This window comes from Astyanax mexicanus, chromosome 8 (assembly GCF_023375975.1).
Source record: "Astyanax mexicanus isolate ESR-SI-001 chromosome 8, AstMex3_surface, whole genome shotgun sequence".
Classification (NCBI taxonomy): domain Eukaryota; kingdom Metazoa; phylum Chordata; class Actinopteri; order Characiformes; family Acestrorhamphidae; genus Astyanax; species Astyanax mexicanus.
The window spans coordinates 23,584,812-23,611,090 of NC_064415.1; the positions used below are offsets into that span (position 1 = coordinate 23,584,812).

The window sequence follows — 26,279 nt, forward strand, 5'->3', positions numbered from 1 at the left end:
CTGTGTGTGTATATGCCGTTACTCTGCAAGGCGTTGGTGGAGTGATACAGATTTAGTGTGAGAAGGCTGTGCTGTTATCACAAATATCAGCATGGTTAGAACACTTTTGAAACAATCAGATTGTGAGGTCGGAACTAACTGTTGTATAACTCTTCTTATATCCTGTTGCGAAAGACATTTTCTCAGGTTTAATGTATAGCTATGAGTGGTCGCTTCTGACTGGTTTCTTAGCCTTGCCCTAATTTAAGTAGTGGGTTCTGACTGGGCAGTGATTACACAAGCCCCGTGCTGTTCGGTTGCAGAAAGCAGCGTAACCCCTCCCATCCCCACAGGTTTCAATAGCAAAACAGAGAACTTTCAATCACGTTTTTTTTTCCAATATACTGTAATTCTACCTCCCAATGCAACAGCTAGTGTAACCTCTGCTTATATTGTCATATTGTATTTTACATCCCCACAGAATTAGTTTTTTAAAACGTTATTCAGCTCTATCCAAAAAGGTGTGGTTATTGTAAAAGGGCTGGTTATGGGCGGGACCAATAACAGACCGTCAGCTCCGCAGCCTGTGAACTCCAGGCAGCCCTCAGGAGCAGGTTTATTTAAATGAGTAGTCTTTTTCTCCACAGCCTTTCTCCCTCCTTTGGTCTCTACTGCGCAGACTCGGGTTTCAGGACAGCCAACATGGCGGAAGATTTTGGCTTTATTTTCATTAAATGAATGGGAATGTCGGCAATGCGTCCATCTTTTTTACAGTCTCTGTTACATTTTATTTTGGAACGAATACCGCACTGCTCCTAGACGAAATACAATCCTGTGCATTGTGATTAGCTTTTGAACATTCACAACACCACACATCAGAATACATTGCTATTGAGCTGATTGAATTTTAAGGAGGTTTGTGTGCAATTCTGACACGAATTCAGCGTTTGATTTTGAAAATGTAAATTCTATTTTCAACATAGAGATCAAGTGCAGTGAAATGTAATGTAATAGTAGTTTTGCATTTCATTTTAGCATGTATTTTGCATGTTAGTGAGGAAAAGCAATGCAGCTTGTGAATTGCATTTTCATTTTTCCATGGTAATGTTTCCTTTCCATAAAGACAGACTGACGATCACTAAAATAGGGCCCGGAGTGTAAACATTTAAAGTAGCTTTTTTGTCACAATTGTACATTTTATATATTTTATAAGCAACTTACTGTCTTGACACAGCCTTTCTTTTAGTTAACACTGAGATATATGCTGTCATATGAGAAATTAATTGGAATTAGGTCAACCCCACACAGTCACAGGTTATGTGAGATAACGCCAACATTTAAGTTGAAAGATACAGCCTGCTGATAACTTAATTTGCCTTTATCAATAGTGCAAAATACTAAATCTCAAAAAACAATCCTTTTGCAAGATGGTTCCTTCTGGTTTAGGGAAAAAAATCTCTCTCCAACATTGGGGTTAGAGAATCACGTAATGATTTACTGGATTTACTGCATTTGCGGGAAAAGAGATAAAAGTCAGCCTATAGATAAAATATAAAAGAGATAAGAGATAAAAGTCAACGGCGCTAGCGTCAGCGCTCCTGCAATGAGGAAGTAGACACGTGAATAAACAACCAGTACAAGAGCAGCATCAGCTAACACTAACAGTTTCACTTTCTGTTGATTTTTAGGATAATATTTAAAACTGAAATATTGGATTAAACTGTACCTCAGTAAATTTTCAATGTTTTGAATCAAATTTAAATATGGCCCAAATATTTTTTTTATTTGCAAAGTATATAAAGATAGAATAATTCAACATAGTTAAGTTTTAGGACAATGTAGACAGGTTCACTTGAGTGACACCTATGAGAAAGAATCTAGGTCTTGCAAATATTCTACCTGAAAGCTAATTATGAAAGTATTTAATCGTCTATTTGACCAAGGATTGGTCACAGTGAACCAGAGGTGTTTTGAGGGCAGGGATGAAATTCTTTTAAAGCCACCTACTGGTGGGACAACAACCTGTTCACACGTCATGTTTTCTCACCTGTACGAGAACATATACAGCCCCACTATTACATTTTCTCTAGTAGAAAAGGCACTTTTTCATCTAGTTGGGGTGGCATAAAATGCATTTCATAATGGCACAAGTTTTTGTTTGAACATACAGCTCTGTAACAAAATAAGGGAACCACTTAAACATTGAGTTTCTTGGATTTTACCAAATTAAAAACGTCTAGAATATAATCAACAGGAGGATGGGAACTTACTGAGATACATTATCAAATTCTCTTGATCTAGAGGGCACATCATTTTTTGCAGGAAGTGGCACTGAATATTGGGGAGCCTTTAGGGAGGAAACTGACCAGTATATCCTCCAGAAAGCCAAAAATTAGTTTTAATATTTAGACCTTAAATAAATTATCAAATGATTAATTACAAAATACTGTGGTTGAAAGGAATGTTACAGTGGAAAACAATGAAAGATGTTTTGGTTTGGTTTTGTCCCTTTTAGTGGACGCAGGGTCATGTATTGGTATTATAATTAGTCATCTGGATTCTTCCTTGTGAACACAGAAAACAGGAAAATGAAGGAAACTTATCTGAACACTAAAGGCTTCCTTCAGGGATAAAGCCCCTTTTGCTGGTGTGTGAGCTCCAAAATATTAATTCTGCCTCACTCACCCCTCTGCTTTCAAAATTATGGGAACTAAGTAAGTAAGGCCTGTTGTTTAATACAGGGCAATGGAGGACAAAAGTGGTTAAAGGGTTAACGCCCATCTTGTTGTGGTCTGAAATACTATAGCTGTACAGCTGTTTACAGAGCTGTAGCTATATAAAAAAACACATGGAACTAGACTTTTAGCAGCACCAAACCTTAAACAGCAGACCGAGAGATAACATGCTCAAATGGCGCGTTGGTGCCATCTACTGGTCAGATAGAAGAAAGATTTTAGATTCATCCTAAATAAGGTCGAAAACTGCTCATCTAATGATCTTTCCTAAATATCAAGGGTATAAACAGCACTTGCTGCAACATTCAGCATTATGTTAGAACAGATTGTGATATTGGATGATCAGTTACACAGATCACTAATCGCATTAATCTTATTTCAAAAGGTATTAAATTGCGCAAATCGAATATAAATTTTCTTTCTTCTCTCTTTCTACAGTTTTAGACATTGCAATTTAAACCAGGTTATGCAGGTTATATATAATGTTCTGAAGTTGCTCCCCATGAAATATTTTTTTTTTTAAAATACATTTTTCTAAAAGTGATAACTAAGCCCTTTAAATAAAGCCCAGTTTCCATTTTTTCTATTTCACATGATCACAAATTTGTAAAACTCACCCTCGTTGTATGCTTTCCCATATCTAAATACTATTATTGTTTAATTGACAGCTTATAATGTGCAAATGATAAAAGCTTAAAAACAAATGATACGAAGATTAAGGCTCACAGCTCTCTTCAAATAGTTCATTTTACAGGATTTAGGTCCACACAAAATTTGATAAATGACATGACAAACAATAAGTCATCATTTACAACACATCTTTAAAGAAAAAAAGAAATGTACCGCTGGATAAATCAAACATTTGAAATAAAATATACTATAATCATTTACTAAGATTGCATTTATTTTTTGTCTGTAACATTTGCATCATTTTGAGTTTAAAATAAACTTAGCCCATAACAAGCAATTAACAAAACATTGGACCCATGGATGAATTTCTGATAAAAAAACCCCCAAAAGAACACAACTGTTGAAAAACTTAATCAGATGCAGAACTTTGACTGGTTGGTGTCTGAGCATTTCCACTCTGATTTTTTAGCTTCTCATAATATTTCTGTAGGGTAAAAAAGAGGGGGTGGGGAGATGGGTGAAAGAAAACACAATTACTTTATCTGCATTAACTAAAAGTAGACATTCACTAAAAATGCTTAAAAATATTCATATTACACAGACGTTTCTATCTTTACGGTAAGCATAAGGCTGAATAAGAGATGGGATGGTGTACCTGCATGCTCTGGTAATGTCGTAAGCTGCTGCAGTGTGTTTTCTTTGCCGTCTCCTCACTGCCATAAAACAGAGAGCAGAGCTTGCAGAAAAAGCCCGTCTTTGGCACCACAAAGTCTATACCTGTGGATGATACACAAAATAAGTTACATTTGTTAAATAAGTTAATTTTGATACAAAGTAAATGTCATATTGTAGTGTTGAGAAATCACGAGAATAAGTTTTAAGTATTTTTGATCCATGCTGATCTTTCCAGTCAAATATTTACCGTCTACATGAAACATCCTCACAGAAAGAGACTATACTAACGTTTCAGCTCTCAACTTGCCATTTTCTGCTCCAATTTTTTTTTATAATTAACAAATTATATGACGAAATAGGGGTGTGTCATATCATATCGTACGCGATAATACATACCTGTCAAGTTTTGGACTTAAAAATAAGGGATTTTTTCCGCCGCCCCAACAGCCCAAACGAGGGGAAACATTTTTTTAAATATAAAGTATAAATATATATTTTTTATTTTATATATATATATTTTTATTTAATAGATTTAAAATTGAAATTGAAGGGTGCACAAATTTACAAAAAGGACATGGATCAGATATATTCCATAAGTAAATAATAGTCCTAAGGGGCCTACACAATTAATAATCTTTCATTAATACTTCTTTCTATTGTTCAGTCCACTCCTGATCAGTTCAGTTAATTTCAGCCCTCTCCACATTTTCTCTCTCTCCAGCTCAACCATCTCTTCTACCCCTTCTAAATAATACATTACATTACATTATAATACATTACCACAATACTTGAGATTTAAACAAATTCTAACAAACCCTAAAACTAGCCCTGAACTAATAGAGTTTGGAAATTATAGTTTATTGGCTGATCAGGCACATCAGGGCAGGGCATTATATATATATATATATATATATATATATATATATATATATATATATATATATATATATATATATATATGTAGATTTTTCTCAAACCCTGAATATCTATCTAGCTAATTCTAAAGTTAAGCTAACTGAGTCACAAGCTATATTTTATTAAACACACAGTGGGTTTAATTTATGTTTTGATTCAGAGAAGAGTCTTCTTAACCAGCTATCAGAAACAATCTCATCACAGTTTACATGGTTAATTACCTTTCTTTTAGAAAAATCTCCGTATATCCAGATTAGTTTTAACGACAGCTGCTCCGACTAGCTGCCTGAACTCACAGCGAGGGGAGGGGCGGGGCTTCCCGCACACTAAACTGCGCTCCGCAAAACCAGCTAACTGATTGGCTGTTTCTCCTGAAAGGCGGGACTTTCTCCTTGAACCGGCACCACGATTGGTTAAGAGACACACAGCGGTCAGTGCATTGTCGCCTGTGGCCTATACATTTTTTTATTTAGTATAATACGGGAAATTTACGGGAAAATACTAATACGGGAGGACGGCGGGAAAGAGGAGTAAAATACGGTAGTTTCCCGGCCAAAACAGGAGACTTGACAGGTATGCGATAATATCACTAACATCTTTTAATATCGTGAACAATATTATACCCTTAAATATCGTGCCATATCACCCACCCCTAATTAGTACATCAGGGTACTAATTTTAGTGCTGTTTTTAGCAAAAGAAAAATGTACACCGTTCTCATTTTCCATTATATATCTACTAGACAGATTATTCCTGTACCAGTATAATTAGTTTTACTTTAATACTGGATATATGGAGATATTTGGAGTGCATTATTAGGATCATGACATTCTGCATCATCGACTTCTGTTGTATTTTTTATCTCAGAGATGTGCCACCTAATATCATATGCAATACTAAAATGGAATTTTCATTTTGTTGCAGTAGTGTATTCTTAAAAAAAAAAATTTATTCAGTGTTTTGTCATATTACTAAGAGTATCGTTATCGCGAAAATATCATGAAATATCGTGATATTATTTTGGGGCCATATCACACACCCCTACAACCAAACCATATTCTGGCAGCCTATCAGCAAAACACATCATAAGTATGTGGCAATCATTAAAGCAATACTTTTTCACACAGAGCTAAATATACTTGGATATTTATTCCTTTAATAAATAATCATTTAAAAAATGGTTTTTATATTTACACAGGTTATCTTTGATTTTTAGTTTGTTTATAAAATCAGAAACAAAGAAATTTGTAGGGGGCAAATACTTTACACCAGTGTGCATGTATATACATGCAAACACACAATAAGACAATATTAAATAGACCCATTACCAATAGGGTTGTTTGGGTTAAATGGGGGAAGAGTGAATTCTTCTGTTGCTGATGGCTCAGTGCAAGGTCTCTTCGTTTCTGGCTCCTTCTCTGGTTCATCGTCTCTCCTCTGCTTGGATTCCTCTGGAATAAATAAAGGGGAAAAACACATCAATACGTCAGTGCAGGACCTTTTAGTCAAAATAAAACATTAAGGGCTGAGTGCCAAATTGCAAAAGGTCTCTGAATCAGCGCCTGAGATTTTATTAAAGAAAAAAGCAGAAATACTTTTATGATACTGTTTAACTGTTATGTAGCGATAAAATAGAAACAAGTAATGAGGAAACAAAAACAAAAGCCGATAAACAGCTTAAACATTTACCTTTAAACATTAAATAATAAAATATGAATCTGGTTTTCTAACCCATTCTAACCATATATCTGCATGTGTCAAAAGCTGGTTATAATCAACAGTTTAAACTATATTTACTGGAAGATTAAAACTATTTTTCAATTCTCTTAAAGGTAAAAACAATTAATTCAAAATCATCCTCAAATACCTTTAATTGTTGCTCTTTTTTCAGTCACAGCTTGAGTACAAAGAGTCCCAGATTGGCTGTCAGTGTCCTCACGTTCAACACACTTCTCTCCATCTGTATCTGATGGTGGAATTTCAGTGTTTGCAGACTCCTCCTCTTTCAGATTCTGCAGTTCTGGTTTGAGATCTAGATCCATTGACTCTGTGACTGAGGTTGAGACTTCAGTGACTGATGAAGTTTCTTCTGGAATAGATACTTCAGGAGTTTCTTCTGTCTGGTTACTGGCCTTTCCTTTCTTCTTTCTTCTGGATCTCCTCGCTTTCCGGACGCAATAAAAAAATAGATAAAATAAGATTTATGCATTGTACATGTACTCTACGGCACATCAATTTTCATGAAGTCATTAATTTGCATGTTGGGGTAAGTTACCTGACTGCCGAGGTCTCCTCTTTGGCCTCGCACCCTTCCTGGTGACAGTTAACTCTTTTTCTTCCTCCTCTTCTTCCTGATTGTCTTCATCTTCCCCTACTTCATCCACAGTCACAAAGTTCATTCTGCTTAGTTCCTCCATGTGACATGCTTCCTCATCTAGGCAAGATGATTCCACAGGACCCTCCTGCAAAACTGGGGTTTCAGCTTCAGAACAAGCTTGTATGCTTTTATTCTGCTCGTCTGTCTCCTCGTCACCTCCTGCCTCATCCAATGTAACTAGAGTCTAAAAAAATTGTACAGAAATGACCAGTGAAGTAAGGTGATAGGAGTAAATGTGGCAGTTCCTCCAGAACCAGGTACTGACTGTAATAACAATAAAGACATTAAACTAGCAACCAAAAATTAATTAAAAAAAAATTACCAACCTCAGGGTTAAAAGAATCCTCATCCTCCTCCCCCTCCTTCTCCACATCCTCCTCCACTTCTTTCTCTGCCTCCTCCTCTTCTTCTCTCTCAGCCTCTTTTTTCTCTGCCTCCTCCTCTTCCATCTCTGCTTCCCCCCCTTCCTCCTCCTCTTCAACAATCTCATCTAGAGTGACCAAGCCCTGAAATTCTTTCTCAAATTGATAGTCAATTTCTGGTTCATCACCTCCCACCTCATCAACAGTCAAAAGTGCTTCAGGATTTTCACCAGCCTGGAGCCTTAGAAGCTCCTCCTCATCTGCTTCATCATCAGGGAAATCCTCGTCTTCCTCATTGACCTCATCAAGTGTCACCAGGGCATCTTGAGGTGGGACTGCAGAGTCTTCATCATTCACTTCTTCTTTAACCTCCATCTCACATTCAACATTAGTTTTTATTTCTTTCTCCTCAGAGGCCAGATGGAGTTCATCCTTTAATGAGGGGTCAGATGAATCAATCTGGTTTGGTTCAAGCTGGCAGGTGGTACCGCCATCTGTGGGGTCTTTCTTGACAAGAAGGGACTCTTCCTCAGTACTGCATTCCTTGTTTTCATCCTGCGACAAAGTTTCTGGTAACGGCTCTTCTGTAGACTCGCACACAGTCTTCTCTGATTCACAGATGTTGGTTTCTACCGTCCCAGCCTCTAGCAAGATATCAGAAGCAACATCTTCAGCCCCCTGCTTCTCTTCCAGCTTTTCAGCCTCTTCTAACTCTGTGGCTGTCTTGGATTCTTCATCTTCAACTACTTTAGCAGATGCTCTTGTCCTGCGGGTTGTGGCTGAAGGTAGAGGTTTCTTAGCTTGTTTTGATCTAGTTGCAGGACTAGACTTGGAGGAGGAAGTTGGGAGTTTCTTTTGAGGTGTGGAGGGTGAAGTGGAGCCGCTGGGGACACCAGGGGAAATTTCAGTCTCGGGAGAAGGTTCAGAGCAAAGAGGAACGTGTTCTTCTGGTTCATCCACAACCTCGTCTACGGTTACAAACTCATCTAGGTTGAAGGGAAAAGGTTCTTCCTCTGCTTCTTTTGGCTGAAAAAGATTACCCGAGCAATAAGCAACAAAGCAATACTGAATAAATATAAAAAGGAAAAGACCGAAATATTTTAACTCACCTTTGTGGTTTTCCTTGACTTTGAAGCACTTCTAGAAGAACGTGTACTTCTGCTGGTGCTACGGCTCTGTGTATAAAGAAAATAAAGAATATCCCTGAAGTGAAACATCTTAATCCGCATATAAAGCAGACCAATAACAGTGTTTAAATCTTGTTAGATACAAGCAGACACTGTTTTCTTTAGGAATCCAACAACAGAAGTTTCAAAAATTTGAATGGGTAGAATTGGTTGTACTTACCTTGTAGCTATCCTCCTCATGCTCCCTAGAATCCCTTGAGACTGGACTGCTTTCAGACGTACTCTTGCGAGACGCACTGGAAGAACTTGAACCTCCACGTCTAGTGGTAGGAGCCATATATTCTGGACTGTTCTTTCGTCTGTGTTTAGATGTGGATTCTCTTTCTGGGGATTCACCATTGCCAGTTTGAGAACTTCCAGATTTTTTCCCCCTGACAGATTGGGTCTTTCGACTGTCAGCATAACCTGCTTTCTTTGCCTTGTCAGCTACTTTCTCTGCCGCCATCTTTTGCCTGGCTTCTTCTTCGGCACGCCTCATAGAGGACTGCAAACGGCACTGATGGACTGCTGCTTCCAGAGCTTTTAAAATCTCTTGCGTAACAGGTGGAAAGTCCAGTGACGCATCATCAAATGGAAGAGACACTGATTGGGGTGTACCTTCATCTGAGAATTGCCTTTGGTCACAAGCCTGCAAAGTGCTACCAGTCTGATCCAGTTCAATTGATTTCAAGTCATCATGGAGTTGGGGCTCATTTTCAGCCATAGCATTCTGTGGCTTCAGGTCATCTTCCATCATCTCACTGACTAGAGCAGACTCCATTATGGGGACACTATGATGCTCTGTTTCTGAAACCAAAGTGTTCTCACCACTCGCTATATTACCAACAACCACCGTTTGTCCTTCTGTCGGAGAGTCTGCAGCATTATCGTTTACTAGCCTAGCGTTGACAGCCTCATCCTCTTCGACAGACATGGCCTCAACTTCGGTAGTAGTTTCGGTCTGAAGTTTATCACCACTTTCCATGCATGTTGTTTCATTACATTCAGCACTGTCGAAGAGTGCTTGTTCACCATGCTCAGTTATGGTGATTGGTGTGTTTTCACTATGCTCAGCTGTTTCCATGTCTGCTTTTTCACCATACTTTTCTGAATTTGTGGCCATTTTTTCACTATGCTCAGCTTTGTCTGTGACTTCACTTTGGTCAGTTGTGTCCATGTCTGCTTTTTCACCTTGCTCAGCTGTGTCTGTTTTCTCACTATGTTCAGTTGTGTCTGTATCTGTTTTTTCACTATGCTCAGTTGTGTCCGTATCTGTTTTTTCACTTTGCTCAGTTGTGTCCTGATCTGTTTTTTCACTATGCTCACTTGAGTCCGTGGACGTTTTTTCACTTTGCTCAGCTGTGTCCGTATCTGTTTTTTCACTTTGCTCAGTTGTGTCCTGATCTGTTTTTTCACTATGCTCACTTGAGTCCGTGGACGTTTTCTCACTACGCTCATTTGCGTCCATATCCGTTTTCTCACTATGCTCAGTTGTGTCCATGTCTTCTTTTTCACTTTGCTCAGTTGTGTCCATGTCTGTTTTTTCACCAAGTTCAGTTATGTCCACAGGGTCCTTTTCAGCATTCTCAAGTGTGTCCATGGTCATTTCTTCAGCATTCTCAGTTGTTTTTAGTTCTTTTTCAGCTTGATCTGTTGAACCAACAGGAAAGCCAACTTCCTCAGTGGTTCCTGCAGGCAAAATACCATCTCCTGACTCAGGCTCTTTGATCACCCTCACTATGTTTTCAGTGCCAGTGGTCTCGATTTTGTTTTCACTGTGAGGGACACTTTGACATGACTTCGTTTCAATAATAAAACAGTCCATTTCTGAGTCACTGCTTTCCAGCGCAGCTTTTTCGGTAGATTGTGTGTCCAACACATGGTCACTAAGTTTAACAGAGGGTGTTTCATCAAATAAAAGATCCTTTTTAGTTTCACTGTCTGATGCAGTGACTCCTGCTCCCATCTCTGCAGCAGATGGTTCAGTAGTACCATTAGGGTTCATCACAGACTTGGCTTCATTTCGAGTTACTTCTTTCACAGAACTGTCCTCCGCCTTAGTTTTGTCATCTTCAGTACGTGTTACTGTCGCCGCTGCAGGAACCTGTGTAACATTATATGCCCGAGGCTTGTTAGGTTTAGGCTTAGCACGAGCTTTAGTTCCCACTTTTGGAACAGGTTTAGCCCTAAAAGGGAAGAAATCAAAAGATTATGTCTCAGCATATCTAGCATGACCAAGGTAAAGTATAATAAACATAGTAACAGTGACCCATGTCAAATACTATGGCTCTGTTTAATGAAATAGAATTAATTATAAAAAAAGTATTTTTAGTACAATGTGCCAAACAAAATGACTAATTAATAAATTTAAAGATTTAATACAGCAAAAAACTGCAACTCTGTCTAAAGCGCTTCTGAAGCAACATTAACAATGTATAGTGCTTTTACTTACACTTTAGCATCAGGCTTCTTTTTAATCTGCAAGAATATAAAAAAAATCAAATTTAAATATAGATCAAGTCACTGACGGCATACACTTCATAACTACATAAATGCAATAAATTATTACATTAATCCAACAGTACCTGTTCAGAAGTCTTTGGCATTTTGGCGAGTCTGAACGTGAGGGAATTATTCCGTACCATACATGGAAACTTGAGGAACCGGCTGTAAACCGATCTAGCGATAGCAGGTGTATCCATTTCAAAAATGATCTAAAAAGATGAGAAAACAAATAAACAAAATATATATATATATTTTTTTCTAGAATTGTGGTCAGATGCTTAATTTGTAGGACCTGCAAATGGCCGCTATTTGTTCTACTGCAGTTCCCAATACACCTAATCCAAGCATTAAAGACTGAAACAGCCAAAAAAGGCTAATTGAGTTGTATCCTTACCCTGCCATTGAGAGGCAGAGACTGCTTATATGAACCAAAACGTTTGATGAGATTCTCAACTTCCTTGATTGCGGTGACTTCATTAGGCACATTACTGACTGTGAGGAGACGTTCAGGAAGCACTGCAATGGCCTGAGGCTGTGGAAAAGCAGAGGGGAAATAATGTTTTAAGGATTTTTTTATTGCAATGAACATACATAAATATAACATACCAAATTTACTTTATTCTAACCAAATTCAACTAGAAGAAAGAGAGCTTTACTGATTTACTTACTGGTAATTTCTCCATTTCCATCAGCACTCTAAATAAGGATTCCTGGAGGAAAAATGAAATGAAAACCCTTTAAATAATGACACTTGAATGCAGTTACTCACAACAACACATTTCTGTTATTAAGAATTATAAAGAAAAAAAATTATTATTATAGGTTACACTGAAAATTGCAACTTCAGACCAGCCGTTTACTCTCCACTCCATATGAGCTGCTAACTCATCCAATTCCCTTTATAAAGCTACGAGTCATCTCTCAAGTATGACATTTTTTGTTGTTGTTAAAGAAAAAGACGTTTAAATACGTACAAATGTGCGCATGTGAGGAGATTCAGATTTGTTCACATTACACACAGATACAGCTCACTTACATTTGTGATTGTGAACTGTCAAAATAATCAAATCCAATCTGAACAAAAAAAATCAAATTTGAGCAATGTGGCCTAATATATAGTGTAAACAGTCAAAACGTGCACTAGGGAAACACTATACTGGCTAAATGCACATTTGAGAGTCAAAGAGTCATAATAAAAAGGACGCACAGTATAATTAAGATCCACAGGTCGAGTCATCATTGCGATGGTTATCTCTTTATCTTGCAGTTTGGCCGGAGTTTCTGCATAAGCCTTCACAAGTGCCTCTGCTGCCGCAGTGTTGGGCATCTCCAAGTACGCCTAAAAAAATGTATTAATTAGTGCATTATTTTGTAATACATCTAAAATCTAAAAGTAAATAAATACTGAAAATAAAAAAACTGTACCTTTTGCTGAGTGACTGCTATGACTGGGGTTGAAACAAATCCATGGGGACTAGCAAGACTTTTGAGGACTTCTTCAGTGACTCCTTCCTGTGGAAGACCAGTGATCTCAACTATATTTCGCCTCCAAGGGATCTCCTGTGGGTTAAAAAAAGTTTTATTTTATTTAGCTTTTCTGTTTAAAACATTGCTTGCTAAAATGTCAGACCTACAATATTAAGTATGTATTTACCTTCTTAACAACCTTTTTACCAACTGGAGTCTCACCTTAACAACAAAAACAGAGTTAATAAAATCTTTCTTATAATCAAACACAAAAAAGCAGGAAACGTGTGTATATGATGTTGCACAAGATACTACAGCTCACCTGGACCTTTTTTTAAGGGCTTTGCTTTGTTTGTTTGTTTCCCTGGTGGTGGTTTCTTGGTGAAGTCATTCATTTTAGCTGTTTGCACTGTCTTGCCTGTTACCCCTTTAGGTTTAAATGGTTGTGGTGTCTTTGTTGTGCTCTGGTCCTTTCTTTAATGGAAAATAAAACCATCAGTGTCATAAAAATAATTCATATTACTGTGATAGACATAACATTGAAATTCTGCAAGCATTAAAAACAAACACTTACTTTTTGATCAGAGGTTTTTTCTGTTTCTGTTCTCTTTGTTCATCTCTTGTATCCTATATATCAAACACAGACAATTATGTTTTACATACAGTATGTGCGTGTATATATATATATATATATATATATATATATATATATATATATATATATATATATATATAAACACACACATATATATATATAAACACACACACACACACATATATATATATATATATTTACACATACATACATACACATATATATATACATACACATATATATATATATATATATACATACACATATATATATATATATATATATATATATATATATATATATATATATATATATATATATATATATATAAAAGATTACACAGATTACACCATCTGAACACAGCTGCTTTCAATCTGAACAGCAGCAAGCGATAAACAGCATGCTGCGGCAGGTGTACAGGGTCACACAGCTCTAAGTTTTAAACTTTTGGGCGTTGCCCTGTGCTCAACACAAGCTAGCCTTTCATCCATGTTGGGAGGGATTCCTGGCATGCTAATTGTTGGCTGTCATATAGCCCATTAATGTTTGATAGAGGCTGAAAAACTGTGAGCACTCTTAAACGGAGAAAGCAAAAGTTTAATAAACCTACTAATCAGAACTGGATGTTTATCCTAGTCCAATGCACACCCCTTCGAGGTCTTTTAAAATGGACAAAATGTCACAGAGGCTACCAGAAAAAACCTCTCACCTAGAGGTACACTACCCAATAGGGCTGGCCCGAATAGCGTTTTTTGAGCTCCGGATATTCGGCACTGATTCGAAGCGAATATTCGAATATTCGTTTAAAAAAAAAGAGGTAAAAAAAATAAAATAAAAAAAGCAAATCACGGCCCCTTTAATCCACTGAAAAATGTTCAATTTGCTCTGACCGACGAGACATATTCACCCCGGATTTTTGGTGTTTTTATCACGGATGTTTGTGTTTTCACCCCATATTTTTTCTGTGTTTTTAGCCCAGATTTCTTTGTGTTTTCATCCCGTAATTTCTGCCAGCCCAGTAAATTGCTGTTTGTGTTTTCACACTTAGGCTATTTGCTTAAAAAAAAAAAAAAAAAAAAAAACGTTTGTTCAGGAATTATTTTATATTCTTAAACATTGTTAATTATCACAGTCATTGTAAACTGTACTTGGTCTATTTCGGTTAAAGGATTGTGCAGGGCATATTACTGATTTTGTATTTTTGCACTTGGGCTATAAGCTCAATATTAAATATTTCGTTTGTTTAGAAATTATTTTATATTTTTAAACCATGTTAAATTATATTAGAGTAGAGGAAAGTCATTGTTAATGACGTTATTGTACTTGGTCTATTTCGGTTTACGGATTGTGCAGGGCATAGCCGTATTACTGATTTTGTATTTTTGCACTTGGGCTATAAGCTCAATATTAAATATTTTGTTTGCTTAGAAATTATTTTATATTTTTAAGCCATTTTAAATTATATTAGATAAGAGGAAATTTGTTCAGACATCATTTTTGTAGGCCAGGCTTTTGTAACAGATTTAGCCCCTACTGTTGCCACATTACCCCTTACGTTTTATTATATAAATCAGTTTCGAAGAGCCTGCATTTTTTTTTATCATGTATAATAGAGGTCTGCGCGAGACTGATTTTTAAACCCACTCTTCCACGCTCCCGCGTTTCTGTCTCGTTACCGCGCCGCAAAAAAATTGCTTCTTTTAATCCCGCGCCCGCCCGCCACATACACATTTCTGCCGCTCCCGCCCCACGTTCCTAATATAAATTAAATAAACTACATTTAATGCTTCAAATTTACTTATATATTTATTAAAACAGCAGTGCTGAATAGTGCGGTCCCGTTCCTTACCCCAGTCCAAACACCATCGGTGTGTGCGTGTGTGTGTCGGTCCATCCTGCGCGTTGAGAGTTTTCTTTAGGTTTTTTTTTTTTTTACAATTATTACAGTTTTCTTAACTATTTATTAATTTGCTCCCGCATCGTCTGGATTAAACTCCCGCTCCAGCCAATAACAGTTCAGTTCTGTCCCGCGCGCAAGATATTCTGACGGGACCCGCGAGAACAGAAGTGGTTAGAGTGAGGTGGAACTCTGGAAAGGAGAAAAAAAACGAATATCCGAATACCAAAATTAAAAACCGAATACCTACTCAACGAACGAATATCCGAATACCCGAATATTCGGGTCCAGCCCTACTACCCAAAAGCAGCCTTTAAGAGTCTTTTAAGAGGTCTGTGGGGGAAAACATTTACACCCTTATCAGACCACATCTGTAATAATTTACCAGAAATCTGCCCGAGACATAAATAAACATCATGCGTGGTTAGAAATTGATGCAAAGAACTGAGGATAAAAACGTAGAAAAAATACCTTCTCCATACAGATGTTAACATGCCTTCCATGCAACTTCAGGTTCTGAAATTTAACCAAAGCTTTGGCATCCTCTACCTTCTCCATACACACAGATGCCTGAAAACAAAAACAATTAAGGAAATATACTAACTATTACTCACTTTTAATTACATAATACTGTGACAGTACTTCTTGTTGACACACTATATTTAATTGATTCAATTAAATAAATAGAAAAAAAAATATTACTTATTGCACTAGAGAATTAAACATACCTCTGAAATGGCTTTAAGCAATATGGCAGTGTGAATCTTGCCATATGGCTCAATTGCAGCCACTAGCTCTTCACGAGTTGTACCAAATGGAATGCCCCTCAGTCTCAGCAAGCAGGCTGTCCCAGGTCCAGCGGGCTTCTTAACCTTGTCACTCTAAATTAATAAATTAATAAATCAATGAATTAATAAACAAATCAAATACACACACAAAAATTGCAAAAACAGGAAAAAAACTGAGCACAGAGAGACACACAGAGAAACTTATGTAGCGCATTAGCTTCTCAGACCTTGGGCATGCTGCTTTTCACAGTTGAGGAGCTTGACTTGGAGAATTCACTTCTTTTCAAAGAAGGAGAAGAAGATCGCCTCCGATTGCTGGTACTCTTCACTGAGGGAGAAGAAGAACTGTTCCTCTTCTTGGCCAGCTCAGCTAGCAATGCTGGGGCCAACGACTGCACCATGGCCTCTAGACTACTACTGTTTGTGACTTTAGAGAGTTCTGCATTTAAAAAAGAAAAACAAATAAAGTAACAATTAAAAATGCAATGAGCACACTTATGGCAAGTAATTACTGTTCACTCATCTTACCTGAGGACTCAAGAAGTTTTTTAGCTAGTCTCTCACTGCTGCTCGATCTGTGCTGGCGAGAAGGGCTGCTCCGGCGAGGGCTCGCCCTCCGAGAACTTCGTACAGGTGAACGTCTACTACTGCTATATCCTGGTGATCTTGACCTTCGTCCTGAAGGAGTACGAGACCTCCGCCGGTACGAGGGTGATCCACCACGAGTCTTCCTGCGAGGGGATCGTGTTCGGCTTCGAGAACGGGAGCGGCGATACCGCCGAGGGCTCCGTGAGCGGGATCGAGTTCGCTGTCGACGACTGGTTGAGCCATGATGGCGCTTTGGGCTGGGGCTTCTTGAATAGGAACGTGAACGAGCACGACGTTTTGGACTACGATGTTCTGATTTCTTTTCAGTACTATAAAAAAAGGTAATAATAATACAATTATGAAAGGATAAAAAAAAAAGTTACAAATTTTAAATGTAAAAAAAATAAAGTGTCACCACTTGCCTAGTAACAGGGACCGCCTCAACATTCCAATCTGGATATCTATTTGACACACACACGCGCGCTTCCAGTAAATGTCTAATTCCCCAAGACAAAGTGTAAATGTAAAGCACAGTATAAGAACTACTAATTATAATAAATAATTAATACATACTGTTTTCTGAGATGCCTACAACTCTCAATGTGAAGATTTGTGTTCTGATGTTCAATCCAATCCTGTCAAAGAAAAAAAAAAAAAAAACTCAGACCAGACACTGACAAAAGCTAAATGTTATCATATTCAGCAACAACTGTGATGATTATTACAACATTTTTTTTTAAATATCCCAATCACAGGGTTCCATTTCTGAAAAATAAGTCTCAATCAACAAATATGTAAAAGAGGGCAATGAGCAAATATTGCTTAACCCAACTTCGGAGCACTTGGCAATGTAGATGCGATAAACATCGAATTATTAGACTGCTGAATAACACTCCATTCTCAAAAAATCACAACCTTTAAGGCTGGTTTACACTTCTGCGTTAAGTCTAGGTATCGTCTACAATTTAAACCATAAAGGCATGAATATGTTGGCAGAACACAAGGCTCAGCAGCTGCTGTCCATAATGCATAGTTACATCTAGGAGAGGGTGTGTGTCAGGTCAAGCATAGGCTACGCGGCTACGCATAGGGGACACGTAGGTTATGGCAAAGGTTTGATGCAGAAGTATAAATTAGCCTTTAGGCTACAAAGTCAGCTTCATAAAAGAAAAACACTAAAATAAAAATGACTATTAAAAATAGAAGATAGTCAATAAATTTGTTGCTTAAAAAGTCCTCTTTTGAAGCACCGTCCCACAGCTTACAAAAAGTCCTTTTCCAAGGTGATTCAGTTGGAAAATATCAGTAAAAAGTGTCTTCTTATAGGCCATCAACTTTCCTCATTGAGAATGTTCAGTCCAAAAAATAATAATAATAAAATAATAATAAAAAATAAATAAAAAAAAAATAAAAAAAGAGAAAAAAGAATCCTGTTCCTTTACTTCTGGGTCCATTTAGGTCTTCAGGAAACATTCAGTAGTCTTCATTCCAAAGAACTGTGTATCCCAGGCTTGGAATATACAGAAAGCAGCTAATTTCTTAATTACATTTAAAACCTAGCCTAACATTACATCACCTTTACCTGCTATTACTATTACACATAAAATACATCACATTAATTAAAAAATCACATTTCACTATGAAGTAAAAACACAAACTTAAATACATTACATTTGCTTTTTTCAATTTATTGATTTTTTTTCTTCTTTTTTATCACAGTTATAGTTGCTGTGAGGCAAACGCCAAAACAGTCACTTCACAAATCACAGAATTTTAGGCAACACATTTTGTACACGTTTCAAATTTTAAACTCTATGTGAGGGGTAGATACTCACCTTAATTTTGACACATTCTATGTTACACAGAGAGCATGTATGTGGAAAGATTCTCGGGGTAGCTGCAGAGTAATCATTCATCATGGTGGGAGTCGGCAGTCTTTTCACAGCTGGAGCAGAAGCTGAAGGTGGGAAACCAGGAGGCCAGGAAAGCTTTTGACCTCCAGAGACCAATGGTATCACAGGAGCTTGTGGTCGAACAGCAAGTGGAGGCGGCATCTGTGGCAGTCGAGTGACGGGAGATGGTACAGACGCTGCAGTGGGCAGTCTTCCAGTGACTGTACTGGTCCTTTGCATGTCCAAACTCTGTGAAGTGGATCTTTGAGTCACTGCTGAAGATTTCTGAAGCTCTTGAACCGAAGCCTTGGCAGGAACTCTCGGATTTTGCTGTGGGTGCTTTGATACATCAACGCCACTGAACGAAGAGAGCTGGACTTCTCTGCTGTACTTGCTGGACTCTTTAGGAAGGTGATCAGATGTATAGCTGTCCGTTTTCTCCTCAGGAAAGCCAAATTTACTAGAATGTCCATAATCAATCACTTTGCCCTGTCGTGCTTCCGTGATCCGGGGATCTCTTGCATCAGTGTCGGGGATGCTCCTCTTGGCTTTGCGTAACCGGATGTCTCGCAAAATGAAGGGCAGGTTGTCTGGAGTCAGCTGATCATCAGGGTAGTGGCTAAGGAGCTCAAGGTCCTCGCTTGAAAGTCCAAAACTTGCCAAGATTCCACTGGCACTCTCTGAAGTATAACGTGCAGGTGGAAGGTCTAATGGAAGCTTGCTATCCAAACCCCTTAGTCCTCCGCTGCTGCCAAAAGCCGGAGACTGGAACAACCCAGTAGAACTAGAGGAATGACCTATAGCTGGGGAAGTAAAAAGTTTACCAGGAACCTGGTAACCACTCCAGTCCACGTCAGACCGTCCTGCAACACCAGGCGCTGTATAACCACTGCCACCTGGTGAAATCCCATCATCCCGAAGGTCATTTCTTCTATCTGACTTTGGCTGCTGTAGCATTTGAGTGACCAGACGCACTTCCTCACGAGCTCCACGGATGTTCGCATCAATTCCAGCTTCAAGGTCCTGGGACATCTGCGACTGCCGCTGACCCAATGGAAAAGTCATCTGTTGGTTTACCATCATTCCCCCACGAGTACTGGACATGGAGTTAGGGCCTAGAGCATTTGGCCCAATGTCCAGACCAGTCTGTGACCCAAGACCATACTGCCCAGTTACCACAGGTCTCTGACCACTGGAGAAGAGTCCTCCACGGTTATTATACATAGGATGGGACATGGTAACTTTGAGCAGGTTGAGCAAGGGCAGGGCAGGTGAAGCAATAAGAGGGGGTGCGACGTTTCCAGCAGCAATCACATTCAGGTGGTGCAGGGCCAGACGAGCCTTTATCTGGGCCAAATGGAGGGAGGCAGGGCCAAAGACAGGCGGGCTCCTAAAGTTGTTCAGGGAATTCGTAACACAACTTTCCAAGAACAACGCAAAGCTGAAAAAGTTGAGGGAACAAAAAACAAAAAACACAGACAGGGTTATTGGCTTGCTGTCTTCAACTATTGACAATAGGGACAAGAAGGCTGCGATTCCCCCCCACTTTCTTTCACACACAGGGGAGTCCTAAATTGGCTCCACTGTTTATGCTGGTATTGCATCTCACAGGCGCATCACATACATTTCTATGGACAGCAGAACGTATGTACAGAACAAATGCAGGATGCATGGGCCAGACATGTTCCACATGTGGAGTGAAAAGTACATCACTCTTATTAAAATTATTTAAAAAAAATTTAATACTGCAGGTTTTTTAAGGTCATCCCTAAACCCAGAAGTGGGTCTCACATCTGCCCTCAAGTAATAAATAAAATATAAATAACAAAAAAGGGAGTTGGGAGATTTTAAGAACAGTTAACATTTCAGAACATATTCTTCTTTCGAAATAAAAAGCTTGCAGTAATTGCAGTTAATACATATTGAGAGAGAAAGACACAAATAAAAATAAATAAATAATAAAAAAAAACAAATATATTACAAATATACAAGAATATTACTTCTGGAAAAAAGCACATCAATCCCAAGACTTTGAATGCTTATGGTTGCTCTGAAGAGGAGTTGAGTGACAGTTGATTACTGAAGAATTAAATTACCTCAATGTAAGGGTAAAGACTTGTGATTTAAGTGTTTTAAAGACGGTATAAAAATATAGTGTGTTGTGCTACATGTGCTAGATAAAATTGTAATTTCTGCAAACTCAATCCCAACACAAAAGCCTTGAAAACTGTATAACTGGGTAATGTACTAAAAAAGTTTTTTTTTTATAATTGCATACAAAGCAGACTTTTTATGACTTTTTTTATTTGTTAAAAAAGCTAAAGTAAAGTACTGTAAAATATTTCCTGTCGTGCTACTGACTCAAAACCCCTGTATGTTTTATACATCGTATTGCTTTCTTGCCAATGCACAGCTTTTGTTGACACCATTTGTTGAGTTCTAGACTGCAACTAAATCCTGGGGCTAATACTCCTTTTATGAATTATACATTTGAAACAATGGTTGCACTTTAATTTTAATTATTTCATTGATGTATTTCTTTTTTGTGGCCACATTTATTACTCTCACAAATACATTCAGTTAAGTTATGAAGCTAAAAATTCATATCTGTGTTTTAGGGGTCATTATTTTAATTTGACATGAGACCTTGTTGATATTATGGTACAGGCGGGGTAACATTCACATGTGTGCAGATGTGAAAAGAGATGGCGCTCATGGCAGAAATAATTGCAGACAAATATACTAATAAAAAAAATACCCATTACTTTTAGCACTAGTAATGGCCTTATATAGCTGCAGGTTTTCTTCCTGACTGGAATGAAAATATGCAGTCAAACTGGCCCTTTACAGACATTACTGAGCTAGGGAATTAGTAAGGAAAACACAAACGCAGCATGTCTGTTAAAAGCATTAACAGTTAATTGCAAACCTACTGGACCTTGATTTCGGGTTTAGGCGTGTGTTGCACTTTAGGCCTGCTGGGTGTAGTCAAGGATACCAACTTACAGTTTCCTAGCTAGGGTAACTTGCTAATACATAAACACGCATGACAGAGTCAGTTAGAACTCAACGCGGGACACTATTGCATCCTTCAGCCGTAAGAAAGGCTCCAGAAAGTTTTTCCAATACTTCCTATTAATGAATTAGGGCATTGTAAACACGTTTCGTCGTGCAGTTGTTGGGATAGCTAGCTAGCTTAGCTAAGATAGCTAACTAGCTTAACCAAACCTAGCACGGGGAAGCAAAAAGGCTAGATTATGTAAGATATAACCACACGGTATTCTTGTTGACAATAAAAGCACGATCCAAAAATACATCAGAAGCTACAGGCTGGGTTTAACAGCATAAAGGGCGCAGTCAGGTTACTGATATAACTGCAGGCCTCGTCCGGCCTAGTCAAACCGCCGCCGCCGCCGCCTTCTCCTCTCCTGGAGGAAACCCCGGACAGTGTGAACCGACACGGGGGGAAAAACACCCTGCAGGGGCTACTGAGGCGGCTCGGCTACGCGTCCGCGCTCCAAAAACATACCTCGTATTTAATACCTAGGTTCTCATGTCGCTCATCCTTCGCCTTTCATCACTGAAGACTCATTTTTCTCCTGAACTCAAATCTCCCCAGTCTCTGCTGCTCGTCGCGGACCGATCCGCATCGCGCATGCGCGTAATTTTCGCGCATGTGTACTTGCACTACATTTACAGTACAGACTGATGCTCTATCTATCACGCTCTAACACGCCAGATGGGTCGAGATTGGTCTGGTTCTAATGTTGGCCCACATAGTTATTCAACCAAAAATCTAGAAAACGAGATTATGTTTAGTAATAACAAGAGTTTAAAAAATAGATTTATAAACTGGAATTTATAAATAATTTCATGTGAACTTGCGCAAAGGAGTATGGAATTTTAATCAAACGTGAGAAGGAAAAAAAACAAATTGGTTTGGTTCCAAACACATCCTAATTTGATTTGCTTCTAAAAAGGGCCACATGTTTTGTGAACCCAAAAGCAGAACCCTGAACCAAGAAATTAAACTGTAAATTAGATGACTGTTATTAATACATACAAGTTTATAAACTGCAATATATACTTTTAAGGGCTTTCTAGGAACAGAGTTTTAGGGGGGAGGAACCCAATTCCCTTTAGAAAAACTATCCAACCAAAAAAAAAAAAAAAACACTATATGCTGGTCAAGAGCTAGTAAACGAGCTAACCTACCAGCATAGAATTTTTCTGGTTGACCAGCTGGTCCTGAGCTAGATTTTTAGGAGGAGGGGTGAGTGGGTCATATCAGAACAAACAGAATCCTTTAGATTCAAATCAGACATGCAAACTATTATGTACAGGGGACAGGTGTGTTACTTTCATTTTAAACATTTTTAAGCGTATAAGAAAACATCACTGGCACATTTCTATAGTTCTACTTATATATATTTTTTATTAGATGTGAGAGCATTATCTGATACACATACAGACAGTACTAGCACACTAGCTTACACACAGACTAAGGACAGTGGCTGCAGTCTGCAGCATTAGCTTACTAAATATAAAAAGCTTGAGACAATAAAAGAGATAAAATAGTAAGAAAAATAACAATATTTAAATTGTAAAGCCATTTTAAAGCCTACAAACCTTTTATAAGTTGATTTTATTTCTAAAATTACTATAATAAAATTATATTTTGATAAATAAATGAAATATGTCAAATAACTTGAAAGAAGGGTTGTGGTTGTGAAATTGGTTTTTGATACTCTTTTAAAACTCTTGCTTAATCAGCAAGTTGTAGGTGAAAAGACTCTATTGTAATTCTAAAGGGTCAAAATGAGTTCAAAACAAAGTGTGCACATTACTGGTGTGCTTGCTTTGTGCATCTTTTATTTTGATATAATGATATTTTGATACATTTTATGCACACAGAATCCGAAAAGAACGACTTGCACCTTTTTAGTTTTTTATTTTTACTTTTTGGAATGTAGTTGAGAAAAAAGTAAAATAATTGAATTCGGTCTGTAACAGATTTAAAGTAAAAAGTCACCCAAAATTCAAAAAAATTAGTATAGTGCAGTTACAAGAAAAACTACTTGAGTACATTAGGAAATTACATTTACTTTGTTACTGTCCACCAATAAACCTGAACACATGCAGCAAAACTGAAAGTGTATTTGTGTAGTCTGTAAAATATAAAAGTGCACAGAAAGCAAAAAATAAATGACACAGCAGAAGGTTTTGTTGAAAAGAGAAAACTCCAGATCAACTTAGTCTTGTCTCTTCTTGTACAAGTGTTCATTTAATTTTAATAGAGTAAGATACAGGTCTTCCAAAAATGTGATACTGAAATATTTTATTAAATTACCATTACTCCAGCATTTCATGCCTTAATTGCCAGTACACACAAAAAACAAATGGCTGTAGATAGTATGGACAGTGCAAAAGTGAAAGGTCCATAAAGTTCTATAATTATATATATTCACTCCTGAAACGTTACACCTACTGGACAAACCAGGGTATCATAATTTGCTTCTGTGCTGTAAACTCAATTAAGCTAAAAGACATGATTGGTCTGGGAGAAAGTGGCAGGTCTACCAAATGAGCAGTTGTGCTAGTTGTTGTGACACTAAATTGACAACATGGCAGACAATTTTGGCTTCATTTCTTTTAAAAGGAAGGAAATGTGTATTCAAATTTCCTATACTTACTGGATAATAATGTAATGTGCTGGTGGGCCTATAGGGCTGCATACATGAGTTTGTGTAAATTTATATAATATTATCTTAATTTAACTTTTCTATGTAAACTTTTCTAACCTGTTACCACCAAAAAGCCAATTACTTACTTTAGGTAGGCCCACAACTTTAGTGTGTCTACATGGCAATCACATGATATTGTGGAACATAGCCACTGAAGATCAGGAGGTAACTTAAAATAGTCTCAGAGGCGAGATTGCATAGGTTTTTAGCCCCCAATTTAGACATGGGCTGCTTTAATGATGGGACTCCAATAACGTCATGTCTCGTGGATGCAACTGGAGTCATGCCGTTAATCTTGAATAAGAAATAAAATGCAAAGCATTTTGGCTCAGAGACAAAACTGGCCAGTGATGGCTTAATTGGATAATTTTCTTAACCTACATGACAACAGAAAATAATACTATCGATTAAATTTAAGGCAGTAGGATGACTTCTTCTAAATGTCATCAACTCTTCAGTAACAGTGTATGACTGTGTTGGGGAGTCAATCCCCCCCTCCCACATCCCCCATGTCTCCAGGGGTCATGTTTCTCATGAGGCTCCATCCAGCTGCCTGAGGAAATTTGAGTTATGTGGCTGACGACGTCAAACATCGTGCAGGAGCAGTAATAAATAAGTCGAAGCCTGACATCTACTCTTAAATCACACAAGAGGTGTCTGTATCTAATAAACATGTGTAGGTCATGACATCAACTCTTTAAGCCTGTACTCAGGACTGTTCCTTTTGACTAGGTTAGGTTAACTAAAAGCAGACATTTTGCATTGTCGGGCATAATAAAAGGGGACAGAATAAGGTCTGCAGTTCCTTTTGTGATCAGCCATGTTTTATCCAACATTCATTGTGACTACAAGCTTATTTCTCAAACACAATTTTCTCCTTTAAACAGGAGACAACACAGTGCTGTTTTTTTGGCTATGGGTGTAATTAGGTGTTTCACTAGATCATTGCAAACCTTATAAGAGAAACAGGGCATGTTTTAAAATAGCTAGAACTCTCGAAGTATGATCATTTGATTGTTCCATGGCATGGTTCCAGTCATAATTCCATCTAGTAAAAAGTAAATGATGTATTGACAGGACTATTTTGGACACGTTGTAAATTAAAAAAAAAACTTTGTGTTATGTATGTCTACCAAAACCAATTTGGTTTATATTTGTTTGGTGGTGGTGTACATCCAAGTGAGACACCATATACTAATCTACTGCTAATCCACCCATAACCCAGGCCTAATGGCTCAACATTAGCCTTACATCACCCTCTCTACAGTCTCTCTCATGTCCTCACCTAGTCTTCTGTCCATATTCCCACGAGTGATAAGCGAGAAGTCATAGTGTGTGTCCAATCCCTGCATAGTGACAGATTGTAATCACCACGGGCGTTGAAAAACAGCAGGTAAGTGCCAGAGAGAGAGAGAGAGAGAGAGAGAGAGAGCAACCCCTGCAAACATTTCTGAGTAGCTGACAACATTTATACATATATAGATTTAAAATGAAACAAATGAGATGCAATTGAAGTATATACGTTTTCAGTTTCAATTCAAAGGGTTGAACAAACATATACTATGAAGCGTTTGATGATGGGTTGTATCACTTCCATTAAAAGCTGCTTTGACCACATGTTGTGGGTTCACAGCAACAGCTTCCAAACAAAAATGCCACACCTGCAATCAACGCCAGACCTTTTACCTGCTTTACTGATGATGAATTAATGAGGGAATAGCCAGATAATTTGTCCGATTACTTTTCACACCCTGAATTGAGGAGGGTTTGTAGATAAATGTCTGCAATTCATAAACACTTTATAGAATATTTTTGTTCAACCCTTTGAATTAAACCTGAAAATCCACCCTTTAATTAAATCTCATTGGTTTAATTTTAAATTTAACGTGGTGGCATGCAGAGCCCAAATCATGAAGATGCATGGGCCTGACTGTAGAGGGACATGGTCCATGTTTATCTTTGCG

At 37.8% G+C, this 26,279-nt stretch overlaps 1 protein-coding gene across 2 annotated transcripts in view; it reads right to left on the reverse strand.

Moving 5' to 3' along the window:
• Positions 1-3,436: 3,436 nt before the first annotated feature.
• znf638 (zinc finger protein 638) overlaps positions 3,437-26,279 on the reverse strand; it is a 32,329-nt gene continuing 9,486 nt past the window's right edge. Inside the window, exons 2-25 of one of the 2 annotated variants that reach the window (XM_049481914.1) lie at positions 18,515-20,012; positions 17,253-17,314; positions 17,102-17,140; positions 16,620-17,008; positions 16,319-16,530; positions 16,032-16,184; positions 15,853-15,873; positions 13,386-13,438; positions 13,134-13,285; positions 12,999-13,033; positions 12,770-12,904; positions 12,552-12,683; positions 12,013-12,054; positions 11,739-11,876; positions 11,425-11,553; positions 11,292-11,317; positions 9,021-11,025; positions 8,783-8,848; positions 7,638-8,699; positions 7,210-7,495; positions 6,802-7,098; positions 6,263-6,385; positions 4,000-4,121; positions 3,437-3,828 (exon numbers count right to left, since the gene is read on the reverse strand). In XM_049481914.1, coding sequence (XP_049337871.1) covers positions 3,754-3,828; positions 4,000-4,121; positions 6,263-6,385; positions 6,802-7,098; positions 7,210-7,495; positions 7,638-8,699; positions 8,783-8,848; positions 9,021-11,025; positions 11,292-11,317; positions 11,425-11,553; positions 11,739-11,876; positions 12,013-12,054; positions 12,552-12,683; positions 12,770-12,904; positions 12,999-13,033; positions 13,134-13,285; positions 13,386-13,438; positions 15,853-15,873; positions 16,032-16,184; positions 16,319-16,530; positions 16,620-17,008; positions 17,102-17,140; positions 17,253-17,314; positions 18,515-20,012 — 7,252 coding nt within the window. In that variant the 3' untranslated portion in view covers positions 3,437-3,753. Of the gene's footprint in view, positions 3,829-3,999; positions 4,122-6,262; positions 6,386-6,801; positions 7,099-7,209; positions 7,496-7,637; positions 8,700-8,782; positions 8,849-9,020; positions 11,026-11,291; positions 11,318-11,424; positions 11,554-11,738; positions 11,877-12,012; positions 12,055-12,551; positions 12,684-12,769; positions 12,905-12,998; positions 13,034-13,133; positions 13,286-13,385; positions 13,439-15,774; positions 15,874-16,031; positions 16,185-16,318; positions 16,531-16,619; positions 17,009-17,101; positions 17,141-17,252; positions 17,315-18,514; positions 20,013-26,279 lie in introns of both variants that reach the window. The other variant, XM_007248019.4, reaches the window with a different exon arrangement.